Genomic DNA, 20523 nt, shown 5'->3' on the forward strand with positions numbered 1-20523 from the left:
TAATTCCTTCCTCTTTCTTTTGACCAACTTGTAGTGATAGCAGGATGCTTTACCTTTTCAGAAACTCTTCGGACTTCCGTGTTGTCCTTCTTTAACTATGTCCTATTCTCATGTTGAACATAACCACTCAACAATCAATGTGAAGTATGACCAGGGCTTGGTTCAGGGAAGGGAGTTCACAGCCAGGAGCTAATCAGCTCCTGAATATTATAGCATTTGTATTGTGTAACCACACAGTGGGCAGTAAAAGAAAACAAAAACAGCAGAAAGTGAAAAAGAAATTCTTCCAACTGTCAGACTAAACAGCTTCAGGGACAGAAGGTCCTTTTGATCCTGCCAAGTAATTTTTAAGTGGGAAAGTACTAGAAATGAGGCTTTTTACATTTGTCAGGCATAGCCCTCCAAGACTCCAGGCTTTCCCCTCCCAAACCACAGGACTTCCTGAGAAATCAACAGTCCCTCAACTTATGTCAAGGAGTGGCTTGTACGGAAGAGGTGACAGGTGAAGTCACAACATAATGTCCTGGCAACCAAGATGGGATCTCTTATGCATATTAGAGTCATCTGGAAGCTCTGAAAAACATATATGCCTCCCTGATCACAGACCAATTTGGCTGGAATGTCAGGGTGGGACATGGCATCAGGTGCTTTGAGAGTTCCCCAGGTGGCTGTCATTTCAGCCAGGGTTGAGAATCTCTGCCTTGGCAGAGCCTACAGTTCAAGACTTGTCATCACAGAAGCCAAGCAGACACATCGAATGTATCTTAGTGCCCAGGTAGGCACACAGAGAGGAGACAGAGTGAGTACAGAGAACCCAGGTGCAACCCCCTCCAGACAGGTGAATCTTAGTACCTACCAAGTCGACATTTTATCACCTTGAGCTGAACTGGAATGGTCTACAGCTCCCACTTAGGAAATCCAGCAATAAGTTTTCCCTAGGAGGTGCCACAGGTTGGATTCCTGATCCTATGGCAGCCCATTCACAGGCAGGCTAGAGGTGCATCAGGTGACCTGCCATAATGGCCATGAACATCAGAATCTGACCAGAGAATGTGTAGAGTCAGCCAGTTGAAAATGCACAGCATCAAAGGGATGCTGGATGAGGGAATCAAAGACATCCTAGAAGAAGGACAGGCTCTGAGAGGCAAGCAGCATAGCTGGTCCCTAGAGTTGCCTTGGTTTCCCAAATCCTTCAAATTCCAGATTCAGCCCACATGTAACCTTTGGGCAAAGCCCTCTCTATCTAAGGGGCCCTGAGTGACTCCTCCTTTCCATCCAAAGACCCTGACTAACCTGAGCGTGTTGGAGACTGACCATGGCACCCAGAAGGATGGGGAGAAGCAGAAGCACAGAGAAGCAAGAGAAGAACAGGGCAACTCCCAAAAGATGCTGAAGCAAGAGACAGAAACTGTGAAAGGGCAGACGGGGCATGAACAGTGAGTGCAGGATAATCAGAAAGAAAACTGAAGGGAATTTTCTGGCAGGGAAACAGAGCCTTAGCAATATAAGGCTGGGAAGTGAGAAAAAGCAGAATATACAGGATGATAGAAGAGGGCAACTGGGATGGAAGACAAAAGAAGAGGACAAGAAATTTCTTTCCCTGCTCTGCGCTGTTGGGAGATGACCCCTATAAGTACATTTCTCACGCTCAACTAGAAGTTAAAGACTTCCAGCTGGCTTCAGCCAGGCACTGGCAGGAACTGGAAGTCTAGAAGGGAAAAGTCAGGGTATTTCTCCTCCTCCCTCTGCCTTATGAAGAACTTCCGGTAGGGACTGTTTCTCCCAGGTTTCCAAATCCCCAGACAGGTCTGCCAAGGTCCCAGTTTCTCTTGAAGGATCATAATCTGTAGGGCTTGGCTAACCCCGCCTGCTTCTAAAAAAACAAAAAGAAAAAAATGTAAACTTAATTGTTCTTCAGTCACTCAGTCCTGTCCAACCCCACAAACTTTAGCATGCCAGGCTTCCTTGTCTTTCACTATCTGCCAAAGTTTGCTCAAACTCATGTCCATTGAGTCAATGATGCCATCCATCCATCTCATCCTCTGTTGCCCACTTCTCCTGCCCTCAATCTTTCCCAGCATCAGGCTCTTTTCCAATGAGTCAGCTCTTCACATCAGGTGGCCAAAGTATTGGAGCTTCAGCTTCAGCACCACCAGTCCTTCAAATGAATATTCAGGGTTGATTTCCTCTAGGACTGACTGGTTATATTTTATTATATAAAGATTTTTAAAAATCCTTTTCTTAGATAGGTAGAAATTAAGTGCAATGAAATCTGTGAAATATATTTGTCATGCTGCTGCTGCTGCTGCTGCTAAGTCACTTCAGTCGTGTTCGACTCTGTTCGACCCCTTAGATGGCAGCCCACCAGGCTCCTCTGTCCCTGGGATTCTCCAGGCAAGAATACTGGAGTGGGTTGCCATTTCCTTCTCCATATTTGTCATAAATAGGACAAAAGTCAATTTCCTTCATGTATAGAGAAACATATAAAGCAATAAGAAAAAACCCCATTAAGACTCTGTGTCATAGTGGTGTTTGCTTTCTAGAATCCATTCCCCTAGTTTCCCCACTTTTTAATTTTGTTGTGGCATCAAAATGTGCAGTCCTAGAGGATGGATCACAAATGATTTAAGTCTAACATTTAAATCCGACTCCTTGATTTTCAATTCCCTTGAAGCAACCAGTGGCTTTATGACCTGGATTTGGTCAATGAGAGTTAAGGGGAGGTGTGCGGGATAGTATTCAGCAAAGCTTTCACTTTCATAATCGAATGGACAGATGTAGTTGGCTGCACCTTTATCCCCTCTCTCCCACCTTAAACATGGATGTGATGTTTGGAGCAGTTGTAGCCATCTTTCATTACAAAGGGACCAAACTGACATCCTAAACCACTAAACCAGCTAGCAGACCTATTTCCAGATACCTTGTTATTTCCAAACAATTTATTCCCAATGGATTAAAGCCATGATTAGATTTGTTATTTGTGACAAGAAGCATTCCGAGTATAAATTCTGAAATACAAATAGGCAAAGGTATAAATAGATAATTCATAAATTATGAAATGTAAATTAATAGCAAACATTTGAAAAAAGTTCAAATTCATTATAACCACAGTTTCAGAAATTAAATCTAGTATAAGAATTTTTAGCCTACAAAATTAGCAAAGATTAAAAATAATAATACAATTCAGTCCTGGGAAGGACAGTTTCTGCTGCAAGTCAAAGTACAATTTGGTAGAATTTTTGGAAATCATTTCCCAACATATAACAAGAATTTAGAAAATATTTATATTATAGAATAATGATTCTACACTGTGGAATTTACCTGGCTGTGCTTAGTCGCTCAGTTGTGTCTGACTCTTTGCCCCACAGACAGTAGCCCTCCAGTCTCCTCTGTCCATGGGGATTCTCCAGGCAAGAATACAAGACCCAGGTCTCCCGCATTGCAGGCAGATTCTTTACCATTTGAGCTATAAGGGAAGCCCAAGAATACTGGAATGGGTAGCCTATCCCTTCTCCAGGGGAACTTCCCAACCCAGAAATCGAACCATGGTCTCCTGTATTGCAGGTGGATTTTTTACCAGCTGAGCTACCAGGGAAGCCCATAATTTATCTGAGCGACACACTTCTAATTGAATTAAGGATGTAAGCACAAATTTTGTAATGACATTATTTAACATACTGTAACACAGCATGACAAACCTGACTCCATATTGAATCTATTCCTTTATCTCTAATCTTTGTGCTCTGTTGCTTGTGCTTAGTTATGCTGGTTCTGAGCCATTTGTAAAATAATGTTGCCTGTAACTTGAAATATACAGGATAGCCCCTTCTCAAGACTCTTATCTTTAAAGGCATAACACTTTCCCCACTCATATAGAGATAAAAAGCTGCAGAACAGAGAATAATATTTGTCTTGTTGGAGGTTTGTAAGAACATTGTGATCACACCTAAATGTACAGATGCAAAAACAAAGAATTCTGGCATCAAGAAGTCTGCAACAACCAGCCACATCCCCTCCCCTCCAGATATAAAAGAAGCCTGAATTCTAACTCAGGTAAGATGATTCTTTGGGGTACTAGTCCATCATCTTCTTGATCTGCTGGCTTTCTAAGTAAAGTAGCCCCAACAACTCATCTCTCAATTTATAGGCCTGCAGTATAGTAATCAGTATGAGCTTGAACTTGTTAACAATAACGAGAAACAAAAAAGAATAAGAGAAAATTGAAGTACCTAAAATATTGGAATGATTAATTAAATTATAAAATACACGTAGAAGAATAGTATACAGCCACAAAAAATGTTGACTAAGAGTCTTACATTTGAAGGGGTTATTTTTATGTCAGATATTACACATAAAAATATACGTAATACTATTACAATTATATGAAAGTGAGTGTGGATGAAAATAGTTTTGATGGTTCCTAAAAAGTTAAACCCAGAATTAACAAATGTCACAGTAATTCCACTCCTGGGTATACACCCAAAAGAAAGGAGAACAAGTACTCAAAATCCTTGTAGATAAACGTTCATAGCAGCACTATTCACAATAGACAAAAGTGGAAACAACCCAAATGTTTATGAAGAATGAATAAACAAATTGTGGTATATACATATAATGAAATATCATTCAGAACAATTTTAAAAAAGAATGAAGTACAGATAGATGCTACAAGGAAGACAGACATCAAAACATGCTGAGTAAAGTGGGCACCAAAGGTTACATATCACATTTGTTGCTAAGTCACTTCAGTTGTGTCCGACTCTGTGTGACCCCATAGACGGCAGCCCACCAGGCTCCACCGTCCCTGGGATTCTCCAGGCAAGAACACTGGAGTGGGTTGCCATTTCCTTCTCCAAAGCATTAAAGTGAAAAGTGAAAGGGAAGTCGCTCAGTCGTGTCTGACTCTTAGCCCACCAGGCCCTCCATCCATGGGATTTTCCAGGTAAGAGTACTGGAGTGGGGTGCCATCACCTTCTCCAACATATCACATGGAACGTTCTATTATATGAAATGTCCAGTAGAGGTAGATACATATAGACAGAAAGCTGATTGGTGGCTGCCAGCAATTGGAGGGAGCAGGAATAAAGAATAACTTTAAAAAAAAATTAATTTCATTGAAGTATAGTTGATTTACAATGTTGTGTTAATTCTGCTGTTAATATACCAAAGCAATTCATTATTTTTCATATTCTTTTCCATTATGGTTTATCACAGTTTATTGAATACAGTTGCCTGTGCTATACTGTAGGACCTTGCTGTTTATCCATTCCATACATATAAATTTGCATATGCTAATCTGAAACTCCCAGTTCATCCCGCCCCCACCCCTCTCCCCCGTGGCAACACAATCACAAGTCTGTTCTTTATGCCTGTGAGTCTGTTTCATAGATAAGTTCACTTGTGTCATATTTTAGATTCTACATATAAATGATAGCATATGGTATTTATCTTTCAAAGAGTAACTATTTAATGAGTTTAATTTTGAAGTGATGAGATTTTTTTTGGCCTTGTGTCCAAGTATTCCAACACCATTTGTTGAAAAAGACTATCCTTCATTGAATTGCTTTCATACCTTTGTGAAAAAAATCAGTTGGCTATATTTTGGGGCTCTATTTCTGGACTATATTCTGTTCCATTAAATCATATAAATTTTCCCCTTCACAAATACTATGCTATCTTGATTACTATGACTTTATAGTAAGTCTTAAAATCAATTAGTGTGATTCTTTCCAATTTTTTTTTCAAAATTGCTTTGTCTATTCAGTTCCTTTGTTCTTCCATAAAAATTAGATTTCTAATTGTTCATTATTAGTATATGGTAATACAATAGGTTTTTATATATTAATCTTGTATCCTACCACCTTGTTAAAGTCACTTATTAGTTCTAGGATTTTTTTCCTTTTGGTAGATTTTTTTCTTTGTAAACAATCATGTCATTAGCAAATATGGATAGTTTTATTTCTTCCTTTCTGATATGTGTATCATTTACTTCCTTGCCTGGCTAGGACCTCAACTATGATCTTAAGTAGGAACAGTAAGATTGATTGTACATCTTGTCTTGTTTTCAATCTTAAGGGGGAAAGTAGTCTTAAACCATTAGGTATTATGTTAGCTAAAAGATTTTTTGTAGATGTCTTTTATCAGGGTCTATTTCTTCCTTGCCAAGAGTTTTTTTTTCAAAGCCCTTTCTGCATCAATTGATATGATCACATGTGTTTCTTCTTTAGATTGTTGATATAGTGGTTTACAGTAATTTATTTTAAAATAGAGAACAACCTGTACTGTTTTGTATTAAATTGTGTCCTCCAAAAAAGATATGTTGGAGTCCTAACCCTTAATACCTTATTTGGAGACAAGGTCTTTACAAAGGTAATCAAGCTAAAATGAGGTCTTTAGTGTGGGCTCTAATTCAGTAATGATTGGTGTCCTTATGAAGAGGGCAAAATTTAGACAGCAGAGGCAGATGCACACACAGTGAGAATGCCATGTGAAGACTGGAGTTACAGTGCCACCAGCCCTGGAACCAGCAGAGTTCCTGGGAGAGCCCTGGGACAGAGTCTACTCAAGCGCCTTCAGAGGGCGCGCCATTCCTGACACCTGGAGGCCAGCTCTTTACCGCAGATCTGCAGAACAGAGCAGTGGTTGCCAGGTTACCCTCTCCCAGCTCAGATCAGACCGCTCCCTCCTCCACTGCCACTCCATGTGTTGTTTTAAAGTTGAAACCAAGGCAAACTTGATATAAATATAAAACACCACAGCCTTTCTTTGGAAAGTGGTGAGTTCGGTGTCGCTGTAGCCCCTAATTTCCTCTTTCATCACTAGAAAGTCTAACACACAGAGGAATGAGAAAGCTGGCTCCTGTGGTATGCCAAGTTGGTGTTTTGAGTACAGCCTTTAGATAGGGCCACTGGCAAGGCCAGTAAGGAAACATTCCTGGGCAAAGTGAAGCGAGCCTAAGGCTCTCAATATTATGGCCTGTGCAGTAACTAACTGTGGAAAAACAGACCCGAGTTGCTTCAGCAAGGCTCTTAGCCAACTTAGCTCAGTTTTAAAACTCAAATATGTTAATAGGAAGAAAAATATTTTCTGACTAACCTTAACTTGACCTTCTTTGCCCTTCATGTCGTATCCCCAGATCTATCCTTCTCTCACTTTGTGTTCCCTCACAGAAGTAAGTTAAGGTTCACTTAATTAGGAATTGAGTACCTACTAGGTGTATGAGGCTCTCGTCCCTGAGACAATCCTTGACCACAGGAACTCGAGACTGATGTACAGAAATGAACTTACCCATGAATACATTAACATTACAAAATGTATAAAACATTATCATGAAAAGGGCAGAAAAAATTCAGATATTTAAAGTCATACTTATGAAGGAAAAGACAGTTATTTTGTATCTCTTGCATTTCTTTATTATCAAAAGAAATAATAAAAAAAATCTATAATAATTTTAAGGAATAAAATAATAATAAAATGGTTAGAGTTCCTATAAATATCACACCCAAGAGATAACCATCTTAGTAGTTTACAGTATATCCTTACAAAATGCATATATACTTTTTAAAAAAGCAAACAGTGATAAGAGAAAATTTCACATACTGAGGTACGGGGAAGTCATTCTGGCTTATACATGAGTAAACTTGAACTTTGTGCTAACTAAAACAGTCTGTGTGTACAGACATTGTATATCTGCTTTAATTATTAAAGAAAAGGGCAGAATGTGCAAAAGTAAAGAATGTGCATGTTAAAAATAAAGATTAAATGCTTCTCTTCCTGGGATACCAAAACTAGTACTATTTAAATGATAAGACTCCTTTCCCAGGTGCTAAGGCTGTACTGACTTGCTATGTACATGCTGATCTATTTTCTTTTTTTTTTTTTAACTTGAAGGAATGTATCCTTGACTTGTTTGATGTTCTTTGCTCTGAAAATACACAAAACTGTGTTGAAAACCATGCTTCTCCATAGAAGTTCTTCAGAGTTATCTGAGAGGCTGTTTGGGGGGCTATAAGTCCTGCTGCTGCTAAGTCGCTTCAGTCGTGTCCAATTATGTGTGACCCCATAGACGGCAGCCCACCAGGCTCCTCCATCCATGGGACTTCCCAGGAGTGGGACTTCCCACTGGAGTGGGGTGCCATTGCTTTCAAGGACACATGATTACCTAGAATTGTATGTTCTCTATTTTCATGGTCAATGAATAGCAAGATCTGTAAGTGCAAAGACCTCAGTGCTGGTTCTGTTACAAGCTACGTGACAATGTGAGGATAATCACTTCAACTTCATTGTAGAAAGCAGTACTGCACAGTGATTTAAGTGCTGATGGAGTCCACAAATTCAGTGCTTCTTAGCAATATTATCTCAATCAAGTTACTTATCCTCCCTAAACTTCTTCTGAATGGAGACTAAAAATATCCCTCAATTCATCAGATTGTTGTAAAAATAATTAAAGGAGATAATGCATATGAAGAGTTTAGCACAGAGCAAGTACTCAATTAAATATGAGCTATTATTACTGTTGCTGTTTTTGTTAGCTTTTGAAAAAAAAATACCTGCTTTATTAGTTTAGGATGAGGATAAAAACTAACTTTAAGAGTTATAATGTCACAAAACCTAACTAGGGCACTAATCGTCAACCTTGGGATTTGTTGTTGTTGTTTAGTTGCCAAGTAACGTCTGATTCTTTTGCGACCCCATGGACTGTAGCCCACCAGGCTCCTCTGCCCGTGGGATTTTCCAGGCAAGAATACTGGAGTGGGTTACCATTTCCTTCTCCAGGGGATCTTCCTGACCCAGGGATTGAAACCATGTCTCCTACTTTGGCAGGCAGATTCTTTACTGCTGAGCCACCAGGAAAGCCCTTATTTACCAGGCTCCTGTCATTATCTGCCAATACCACTCTCTCAAGCAGACTTCCCACATGGCTGCATTTCAGCCCTCTTCATTGTAAGAACGAAATGCAGCCAAGCATATTCTTTCATCTCTCTTAAGTGTCTCAACTTTTTTTCCACTCTCAGTTGAAAAGACCCACATCTAACTTTTGATCTACTTAATATATTTTCAGTTTGGCTATATTTTTAAAAAAAACTCAAAAAGTAAAAATTATGAAAGGTCAATAATTCCTAAGGTCACTAAAACAAACTCACTTGTACAATAAGCTGTAAACTCACCTTGTTTGGTTATTCTGAGCATTAACTCTTTTAATTATTTTTACAGATTAGGTGTGGAACTATAATAGTATAGTAGTTCCACATGTATTGCCCACAGAGACCAATCTAAGGAGCAATTAGACAGGAGAATTTGCTTGAGAGAAAGCTTTCCTCTCAATTTAAAGGAATTAACTAAACTGGATGTTATTGAAAAGTACAGACACCTCAGAGATCCATGATGTTGATCCCATTCTTTGTTACATTATCAGAACACTCCAGCCTATAGGGCATCCCTATGACCTCCATGCAGTTCTCATGGTCCCTTCCTCAGCCATGCAGGGCTCCATGAGAGCAAGCTACATATATATGAACTCTTCATCTTACAGGGTTTACCACCAACCAAAAACTTTCATAGACTGAAGCCATTTGCAGCAGAATTTCTTTGCTGTATCCTCAAGGTCAGCACAGTGTCTGGCACATAACAGATGCCCCATAAATAGGTATTCAATGTTTCTTGAGTCTGCCCTTGTCAGAGGCAGATTTTACCTGCTGGGAGAGGAGAAAGCAGGCAGAAAGCCTAAGAGACAGGAGACCTGTGTATCTGGCTTTTAATCTCAGCAGGACGCTACAGTTGCCACCAGCTATCAATTACTTCACCACTTTGATATATACAGACCTCCTTAAGACTGAGCCACAGCTCAGGTACACTAGTGTAAATCAACTGAAACAGCTAAGCATGGGAAAACCATCCTGGGCTGCAATCTTGCCACTGGGCAAAGATAGTCTAAATCTGGATATGCCATTTTTGAAACTTAATTACATCAGGTGCTATAACATCGTATACTTTGTAAGTTTTCTGCAATAGAAAAAAAACACACATTTTGGTTATTGTTGTCTCTTCAGTGTGCTGACTACTTGATATAATCTCTTAGTACTTTCAGTCACACTTATGAGATGGGCGTGGTGAGGGTGATAGGTAGTTGGGTTTTCCAAAGACTTTTGTAAAGTGTAAGATGCTTTTCACATTTTATTCTATGTATCATATTTATGTGTATATATATGTATATTTATGTATGTATACACACAGATGTATATTTTCTCCAAGGTGTGAGAGCAGTAAGGGGAAATTTTTCACTTGCCAATCGTGATTTAAACTCTCAGCCATTTCTCTTCACTGCAGCTAGAACCACAGACTGTACCAGGCCCCAAAAGTCATACCCAAGTTAATACTTCCAGGAAAAAAAACCTTTCCACAATCCAAAATGAAGTGTAACTGACAGACTGGAATTTAAGTTGTAATTTTCACTTCTATTACGGGATCTCAGAGAATTTCTGTAGCTCAGATCCCAAACTCACAGGATTGAAGAGGACACATGTAACAGAGTGATTGTAGTCCATGACAGGGTTCAGGAGGGAGAAATCCCATCCTGCAGAGGGTACTGGGCAATGAAAAGAAGGTGAAACAGAGACTGAGAAATGGGAAGAAAAGCAAGGGACTGCAGAAACCTCTGACTCCAGCCAGAGCAGACCATTAATTCCTTCATCAAGTATTTACAAGGGGCTATACAGACAGGAACCTTGTGACTAGGGCCTCCCTCTCCTTTAAGCCATGAAATCCTACACCCTTCCCCTCATCTGCCTTCCCAGAGCCAGGTGGCATGTGCCCAGGATTCTTGCATCCTTACCCGCAGGTCTGCCTTCCCATCTTGGCAGTGTTGGGCTTGAGGGCAGTGGAGCCCAGCCCCCAGCTGTCAGGGCAAGCCCACACCTTTCAGCAAACATTTACTGAATGTTCCCCATAGGCCAAGAGCTATGGCAGGCCCTAGAGAGTCACAGAAAGGAGATGAACAAATTTTTACTTATTTTCTTCTAGTTGCTAAGCACGTGCCCAGATGCCCAGAAGAAACTGAAATAATAACATAAGCAGTATTTTGTGTTCTGCTTTTTCACAGAACAATGCCTCATACATTTTTTCCACCACTGCATCCATGAAAAGCTTAAGGTGCATACAAAACAACCAAGGTAGTCAGAAATATTGAACTAAAATATCACACTGGATGGGACCTAATGATGTCTTCACAACTGTCCTTTGTAATGACTGCACTCTTACTTAGATTTGAAAATTCCCACTCTTTTGCTTACAGGTAAAACTGCAATATCTGAGAGTATATGTGCTGTTTTTCCTCTAACATAACATAACATATGCTATGTTTTAAGTTGTTTCCAGCTTTGTGAAATGGAATTAAGTGTGTACCTGAGGTTATTGAGAGGATTAATTAAATATGTATAACATGTTTAATACAGTGCCTAGTATATAGTAAGAGACCAATAAATGTTAGCTATTATTATTATTATCACAATAATAACTATTATTACCTAAAAGGAAGCACTTAATAAATGTTCGTGTGGTCATCTCCACCTCAATCTCCTACTAATGAGAAACATCCAAGAATTGGATGACTAGGTCAACAGCAAGTCATGTCTTCATAGGTATTGGCATATTGTTCACCAAAACGATAGTATTCAATTTCGAATGCCACTAACAACAAGCAGAATGTATCCATTTCACTTCACCAAGTCTTTTCTGTTATTTTTAAAGGTGCAACACGGTATCATGAGATTACTTCAATTTTCTTCTTTTAAAATTGCTGTTAGGATGAACATTTTCCCATATGTTTTGTTTACTGTTTGGATATATTCCAAACAGTAGTATAAATGACTTATTTCTATGTTTTGCCTATTTAACAACTTGAATCTTCATGTTTTCTTAAAAATTTGAATAAACTCTTCATATATTTGAAACATTATAATATTTAATGCAAATACTTCCCCAGTAAGGTGGAGTCAGAGAGTTCTGGTACCAATGAAGGAAGATCAGGGGAAGCTCACTTCTGTAGGTGGGGCTACAATCTCCTGCACAGTGAACTCAGCTAGTTCTATGCCATTAAGATCCACCTCTGGATACCTCTGGCCTTGCATGATACTGTAGTCCTGTATTTCTAACTGTAGGATACTTCTTAGTTGTCTTGTAGATAGCTCAATGCTATCATAGATAGGCCTCAACCAGCAAACATTCCAAGCTTCAACATTTAACCCCTTCTCTTTTTGTCCTGGTCAAGAGATCTGGAGACTGTTCCTCAGTATAGTTAAAAAGGCCTCTGAGCATCTCTTGGGACTGTTGTACTTTCTCCCAATAATAACCTTGATTTATATGTCATGTGTCTTGACTTTCGATTAGGAAAATGTGATGATAAAAAATTGAGTAGAAGAACCAAGTTGATATGTCATTGCAGGGCTTTTCTGCATGCCAGTATCCGCTACTAAAACTGATGCATGCGAGCTCATTAGCAGAGCAGTCCCATGGAGACTGCTATCCAATGATAGGTATTTGACAATGGGACACAGGAATCAACCAGGGGAAAATAAAATACTAGAAATAATTGCCTCGAGCATTGGGCTCAAGTGTCTGCTTTCATTAAATTATTTTTCTGTTTTAATGGTGTCATTTAATTATTTATTATTATTATTTTTCAAATTTTGTTTAGTAGTTAACAGTACTGATTTTGTCTTTGCATTATGGCTTTTTCTGCTGATGTTCCAGTTAGGATATGAGTGCCATGAAGTGTGTTTTAGGCTTCCTTCTAAGGCCTAGCCTAAGGGCCTTTGCCACCCAAGTGTAATTCCACTTCCCTCTAAAGTCAGCTGCTATGGGCACCATAGGCTGCTACAGAGAAAATACAATAAGGCAAGCATCAGGTCAAATACAAAAAGTCAAAATTTCCTTGAATTTTAAAATAAATGACATTACTATTTCTAAAAACTATACTTCATGAACAGTTAGCAGGATGTTGATAACATCTTCAATGGAAGCTACCCTTTTCCTAATTCTACCCTCACTTTCCCCCCAAATATACTGGGTCCACTTAAGAAGTCCAGTCCTTTCCAGAAACAACAAACACTTCCAAGAACACACACTAAGAGCAACCAGTTTCTTAGTCCTTTTGGAGTATGTGTTAAAAAAACAAAACAAAACTGTGTGCAGTTCTAAAGCTCTCCTTTCCAAGGTTAGGTGTGCCTGTGTACACTGCATGTGCCCACATGTGGGTATAAGCGTGTGTGTGTGTGTGTGTATATGGATATACTGGGCTCAGGAGGGCACACTTCTGCAGTTTGAGGAAATGATAGAGCCTGTTTTTCTAATGGCAGATTATGATGGTATGAAATACACATCCTTAAACTTCAAATGTTCGTTTCTCCCCACAGGAGTCATTTCTGGGGTCTGGGGGTGGGCTTAGCCATATCTGGTGAAGACAGGGCTTTGGGCCCAGTGTATTCTAATTGCTTCTAAAAAACCAGCAAGGGTTTCCCTATGTGAAGAGTATCTTTGGAGGTTTTTTTGCTGGGGTGTTGGTGGGTGGGTAAGTGTGATGCCTGGAAGAAAGTGGCAACACAGAACTTAGACCACCACCAAGTTGTTCACAAACAAAACGGCTTTCTAAATTCCAATCAATGCCACACTTTTTGGTCCGAGACTGATACTTTGAATTTTCTTCCATAGTCCACTGGAGAAGGCCTTGGGTGGGTTTAATCCAAGACAGATGAGAAAGTCTTTAATTGATTCCAGGACTTATCCCACACTTCCCCAGCAGAAAAAAATTGGTTACTTTACATCTCAGGCAACTATCTCCGGATTTCATTCCCTGGTAACTAATCCCTCACCTGTAACACCGCACAATAAGGTGAAGGGTGATGGTCTGCAGCAACTCATCTTCCCCAAGCACCACACACGAGGGGATCACACCATTCTAGCGACCCCAAGCGTCCCCAGTTCCAGCTAAGTTCACTCCACACCCTTTGGCTAGTTTCTCGAACTCCATCCAGCTCTTGAGGCGGGAAACACTTGACCTTCAGTGAGGTGCCAGTTCTCCTGGGCCTCGCTGACTGCCCCGGTGGGTGGAGAGGGGAAGTTTCTCCAAGAGTGTGTGCGGCGAGAGTGGACGACCCGGAGGACTCTACAAGCACGTGGTTCCGCGCCGGCCAAGACCTCGCTCCCCGCCCAGTCTCACGGGTCCGCCCTGCCCACGCCACGCGGCGGCTTGGAGGACACCTGACCGACCTGCCCCCACCCTCGGACGGACCGTAAGCAGCGACTGCTGCCCACGTGTCGCGGTCGAGGGGCGGGGCAGCCGCGCGGGACCCACGCGGAGAGAAGCGCGCCGAGGGGCCCGGCCGCGCGCCGAGGGCAGGGGCGCGCCCCCCGCGGCGGGAGCGGAGCTCGCCGAGCAGCATGCCCGGGAGGCGGCGTCTGGAAAGAGCACTCGCCAGGCCTTCAAGGTTCTTCAGATTTCCCCCTGCCGCGCCGCGCGCCCCGGGCGGAGGCTGCACGTCCCCGAGCTTCAGACAGGTGCCCGGCGAAAGCTCCGCGCCCGCCGGGCTCGGTGGACGCCACGGACGCCCCCCTCAACTGTGCACCAGACCCGGGGGAACAAAGAGTTAGCTCGGTACCTGATCCTCTCCTTCTCTGCTCTCTGGAGCTCCTCATTTCTTTCCAGCACCTGAAGGATCTTCCTGGCTTCTTCATCGTTTAGGAAACTGCAATCAAACCCCTGAGGAACTTTCGTCATTTTCTCTACTGTGTGTGCATTACCCTTAAGCTCCTTGGCGCTTCCTGTTACAATGACATTTCTCAAGCTACAGAAGACCAGTTTCAGGTACTTGATTCCAGAGCCAATGAAGCCCGTCCCTTTGAAAATCTAAAACCTAGGGAGCAGCCCACACCTACAGGACTAATTTTGATGACACCTTAATGACATATTTCTCTCAGCGTATCCAACCGAGATGCAAAATGAACCGCTGAGGAAGAGAGGGAACCAATCCCATCCCGAAGGGGCGGGCCGTTCCGCGCTCCTCCCTTTCCCTCCTCCACCTGGTATCAAACTTGTTTAACTAACAAGCCTACACATAATTTAGCCCCGAAGTGGGGTGGAGGCTTGAGTGTTGGCTCCAGCGTATTTATTTTGGCTGTTGTTGTTTGCCCACAAAACTTGAACTTGACTAGTAGGCGTGAAAAAGAGAGTTTCACGACTAATTCTCGTTTCTAATAAAGAGCCCATAGGAAATAGAATTGCGGGTGGCAAAGAGTCGGGCGCGACTGAGCGACTTCACTTCACTTAGGAGCTTTAGAACTGGCAGAAGGGTTATTCCTTTTAGAAAGACCCAGAAGAACCCTTCTGGGTTCAGCCCACAAGGGTTTGCCGATACCTGCAACTCATTGTTTCACAAAGTCATTCTCAGACTTTGGAAAAATCAAAACTGTTTATGGTATTTCAGGAGAGGACATACCGAAAGGATGGTTAAAAAGCACCTGTTTGTAGTTTTCTATAAGATTTGATAAACTTCCTAATAAAAAGTTTCAGGGAAGTAATAAAAGTGCCACTTTAAAACATCTTAATCCTCAACTAGAGTAAAATGTAATCCTATGAAACCACAGAAATACCTTTCCCTAGAAAGCATTATTCCAAGATCTGATGGAAATTTCTAAATATATTCAAAAATATACACTTTTAAAATGATCAAATCTGTTTCAGAAAACAGTTTGTTTCTTTGGCTTCACTTTGCACACAGTAACTTCATGAGATCAACTTTACTGCTCCAAAGCCTTAATTTGGTCGCTTCTTATGTCGTGGTGATGGTTACTAACATTTAAATTTGCTTCCATGTGCATCATCCCTTTTCATGGCAAAAACCATAATAAAGATTTTGTATCTGTAACAAAAACATGTCAGAAATGGTTATTTATGTTTTGGCCTCACCTTATTTAAGATATGTCTAGGCAAGTCACCATTTAAATAAATTTTCGTGGGTGTCTATCTGTTACTTCTATGAAGCAGGAACTAATTCAGCTCACTAATGTACAACTCACAGAACTCCTTTATAAATAATCTCTGCATTAATGATGGTTTAGGAATGTGTCTCCTTCATGATGTCCATATTTTCTCCTCTTTAGTGTGTTCATTTATTCAGCATAATTATAGGACTTTTAAAATGTGGGCACAGGCTGTTTGTTCCTGGTGTAGCAATTAATTGATTTCCACCTACTATAAGGAAGCACCATACACTTTGAATTTTGCAATAAGGAGATTCTTATTTTGAATTTGCAGTCAACTTGAATTTCATTTTTACTTAAATTGAAAGTAGGGAAAACTATCATTCACATATGACTTAAATCCCTTATGATTATACAGTGGAAGTGACAAATAGATTCAAGGGATTAGATCTGATAGAGTGCCTGAAGAACTATGGACAGAGGCTGTGATCAAAACCATCCCCAAGGGGAAAAAAAATGCAACAAGGCAAAATGTTTGTCTTAGGAGGCCTTACAAATAGCTGAGAAGAGAAGCAAAAGGCAAAGGAGAAAAGGAAAGATATACCCATCTGAATGTAGAGTTCCAAAGAATAACAAGATGAGAGAAAAAGGCCTTCTTAAGTAAACAATGCTTAAGAGGAATGAAATGGAAGAAAACAATAGAATGGGAAAAATAGCGATCTCTTCAAGAAAATTAGAGATACCAAGGGAACATTTCATGCAAAGATGGGCAGAATAAAAAACAGAAAATGCAAGGACCTAACAGAAGCAGAAGAAATTAAGAAGAGGTGGCCAGAATATATAGAATAACTATACAAAAAAGGTCTTAATGACCTGGACAGCAACGATGGTGTCGTCACTGACCTAGAGCCAGACATCCTGGAGTATGAAGTCAAGTGGGCCTTAGGAAGCGTTACTAATGAACAAAGCTAGTGAAGGTGATAGAATTCCAGCTGGGCAGGAGAAGAAGGGGGCTACAGAGGATGAGATGGTTGGATGGCATCGTCAACAATGGATGTGAGTTTGAGCAGACTCCGGGAGATAGAGAAGGGTAGGGAAGCCTGGCGTGCTGCTGCAGTCCATGGGGTTGCAATGAGTTGTACATGACTGAGCAACTGAACAACAATATACACTGTGAAGAAGATAATCCTTGTCTTTAGGAAGTTTATAATACAGTGAAGGAGATAGCACAAATGGAAAAATGACTCCATAACAAAGAAGAACATAATAGATGTATAAAGTAAGTCCTATTACAGCACAGAAGGAAGAAGTCAGTTCCAACTGAGTGCTTCAGGGGGAGGAAATGGTATTTGGGTTACAACATGAAGGGTCATATTTCAGTAAGAAGAAATGGAGGGTAGTGGGGGAGATGTGTGACTATTCCAGGCTAGGGGAGCAGGGCACCGAATACCAGAAGTAGATTCTAGGAATCTTCTCATAGTCCCTCAACTCTTTTGGCTAATGGCCAAAGTGAGTAAAAATTTGGAAGCTAGAAAAAACAGGGGCATATTCAGAGATTGGAAAATGATGTATTTTGGTTAGAGTATGCATTCTAAATAGGAACAATATTGTCCTAGTGGAGCAATAATTGGTTCTTAGAGGGCAGAAACATCTTACTTTTAAAATGTAAGGTACAGAGACACACCCAGTTCATAAACAGACAGTATGGCTATAGCATTAAAATGTCATGAGAGGGAAGATTAAGAAAAAAGAAAACCTTAAAAGACCCCTTGGGGGACAATAATTGTAAAGGTTGAAAAACCCCTGAGGTAGGACGTGGAACATAGAGTAAAGAAGGCTGAACCCTGATGATGACTGCCATGCTGAAAAATCTGGACTCTACTGTGCAAGCAATGAGTAGTCAATGCAGGTTTTAAGGATGACAATGATAAAGTTGAAATTGAACCTTGGGATGATGATTCTGGCAGCAGTTGGTAAGAAAAAGTAGAGGGAGGGTGGTGGCAAGAGGCCCTGTTGGATCAGAATGCGGATGCAGACGAAAGGGGAAGGAGGATCAGAACTAAGTGGTGGAAGTGGGGATAGGAAGAAGGATGGGAGTCCAAAGATAACAATTGGACTTGGTAACTCATTAAATATTGGAGTTAAGAAGAAAGAGGCCAAAGATGATGCAAGGTGTCACGAGAAGTATCTTAAAGGAGAGTAGTCTTTTTGATTATAGGGGAATCATAAGGCTTTTAAAAAAGATCCAGAGTTCAGTTTTAGACTTAGAGTTTGAGCTACTTGCAATTTATCCATGTGGAGATACTGAGCAAAAGTGAAAAATGTGGGATTGGGAATTCTTGACACAGGGATGGAGAAGTAGATTTGGCAGTCATCTGCTTAAAGATGATTGCCAAAATCCTGAGACTAGATAAGATAGCCAGAGCAAAGGATAGATAGAGAGTAGGAGTTGTGTTCAGAACCTCGAATGGCCACTGTGGACATCAACACCCAGGCATGTTTCAGCCCTGGGTTATGGCATAAGGAGGCATATGATGGAGAAATTTTTATATTGAGGTTTTATACTGAGAAATTTATAAGGCATTGAGGTTGCCTTGGAAACCATACAGGCAGTTTCTATGGAACTATAAATTTAGTGCTTAGTAAATATTGTATAGTAAAGTAAAAGTAATTCTAAATGGGTTGTTTTATGGGCTCAGCCAGCTCCAAACAGCTGTTCTCATCCTTAGTATCTGGTAAACCTGACAACCTCCTGCCCAGCCTTTCAGCTAGAAAGGCCTATCAGTTTGGTTTTTTATTTAAAAACTGCTACTATTAGTAGCAGCTAGATAGATAGCAATGATCTTTTGAAATCTTTCATTGTCTCCTGTTTTCTCCAATCTCTTGGCCAAATCTCCAACAGAAGGCTTGGTTTTGTTTGTTTGTTTTTTCTCTTCACTGACACTTACTTCATCCAGCCAAGAGAAGTACAGATCACATACTTGCTTGAATTTCTGAATTTTTGATACCTAAAGTCACTTATGCCTGCAGTAAGCCATTTAAAATCATCTCTGTAGATTTTAGATAGGTTTTTCTCAGAGGTATCTTCTCTTTCAACAGACAGGCCTTTATTAGTAAACAAGAGATGGAAAACTCTGAGAAGGGAGTTACCAGGAGCTCACACAATTGTTCATTTCAGTTTTCACTATACTAATTGTCCAGTGAATAGTGTTGCAAATCTAGGTAGGAAATTACCTTTTGGTTCACCCTGAATACACAATTACAGAATACAAATTAGAACAGTCACTTAAACTCTCCGAATGCTAGTTTTTGTTGTTGTTGTTGTTTTTATAAAAACAAGGATAGTAATAGATCCAGCCTTATATGATTATCTAAAAAATTGCTGCGAAAATACACATAAAGCAGGTAAAAAGGTTGATGCTCAATAAATGGTACCTATTAATAACGTTCACACACAGAGCTGCCTACAATTTTAAAAGTAACATTTTCTCTGACAACAAAAGTACTATCTATTTATTGGGGTTTGGGGAAAACTGAAAAATAAAAATAAGAATACAACAAAATCTCAGCTTTTTTTCTGCTAAGTTGATGGAAGAATGCCTCTTAGTTCTGCAGCCACATGGGCTCACTAGTACCAACGTTTCCAAGTCTCATCCTTAAGGCAGAGTAATAGAGGGAGATTTGGAGCTGGGGAAAGGATATAATTGGTGCTAGGAAGGTTGTAGGGAGAATGCCCACCAAATGCTTAAGGCTTTCTAATGAAATAGTTTCATCAAGTCAAAAAGCATGGATCAAGGAATTCTAGACATTACCATACCTTCACGGATCACAGCCTTATCATGGCAAAGGGGCTTGCATGAGTTAATAAAGCTATGAGCCATGACTTGCAGGGCCACCAAGACAGATGGGTTATACTGAAGCGTTCTGACAAAATGTGGTCTACTGGAGGTTTGAATGACAAACCATCCAAGTATTCTTGCCATGAGAAGCGCATGAGCAGTATGAAAAGGCAAAAAGATAGGACACTGAAGATATGCCATCCAGGTTGGAAGATGTCCAGTATGCTACTGGGGAAGAGCAGAGGGCAAGTACTAGTAACTCCAGAAAGACTGAAGTGACCAGGCAAAGCAGGAATGACACTCAGCTATGAACGTGTCTGTGGTGAAAGTAAAGTCCAAAAGAACAATACTGCATAGGAAACTGGAATGTTAGGCTGGTAAATCAAGGTAAATTGGACATGGTCAAGCAGGAGATGACAAGAGTGAGTATCAGCATCTTAGGAATCAGTGAACTAAAATGGACAGGAATGGGCAAATTTAATTCAGATGACCATTCTATATACTACTGTGGACAAGAATCCCTTAGAAGAAATGGAGTACTCCTCAAAGTGAATAGCAGAGTGCAAAATGCAATACTTGGGTGCAACCTCAAAAATAACAGAATGATAGCAGTTTGTTCCTCAAGCAAACCATTCAAAATCACAGCAATCCAAGTCTATGCCCCAGCCACTGATCCTGAAGAAGTTGAAGTTGAACTGTTCTCTGAAGACCT

General features: G+C 40.6%; 1 protein-coding gene across 2 annotated transcripts in view; it reads right to left on the reverse strand.

Moving 5' to 3' along the window:
- The window catches only part of EXPH5 (exophilin 5), a 105861-nt gene extending 89950 nt beyond the window's left edge, over positions 1–15911 (reverse strand). Inside the window, exon 1 of one of the 2 annotated variants that reach the window (XM_086339083.1) lies at positions 14652–15911. In XM_086339083.1, coding sequence (XP_086195209.1) covers positions 14652–14770 — 119 coding nt within the window. In that variant the 5' untranslated portion in view covers positions 14771–15911. The remainder of the gene's footprint in view (positions 1–14651) is intronic. The other variant, XM_086339082.1, reaches the window with a different exon arrangement.
- Between the last annotated feature and the right edge of the window lie 4612 nt (positions 15912–20523).

This window comes from Bos grunniens, chromosome 15, assembly GCF_055505025.1.
Source record: "Bos grunniens cultivar Pamir isolate PY7600 chromosome 15, Bosgru_T2T1.0, whole genome shotgun sequence".
Lineage (NCBI taxonomy): Eukaryota > Metazoa > Chordata > Mammalia > Artiodactyla > Bovidae > Bos > Bos grunniens.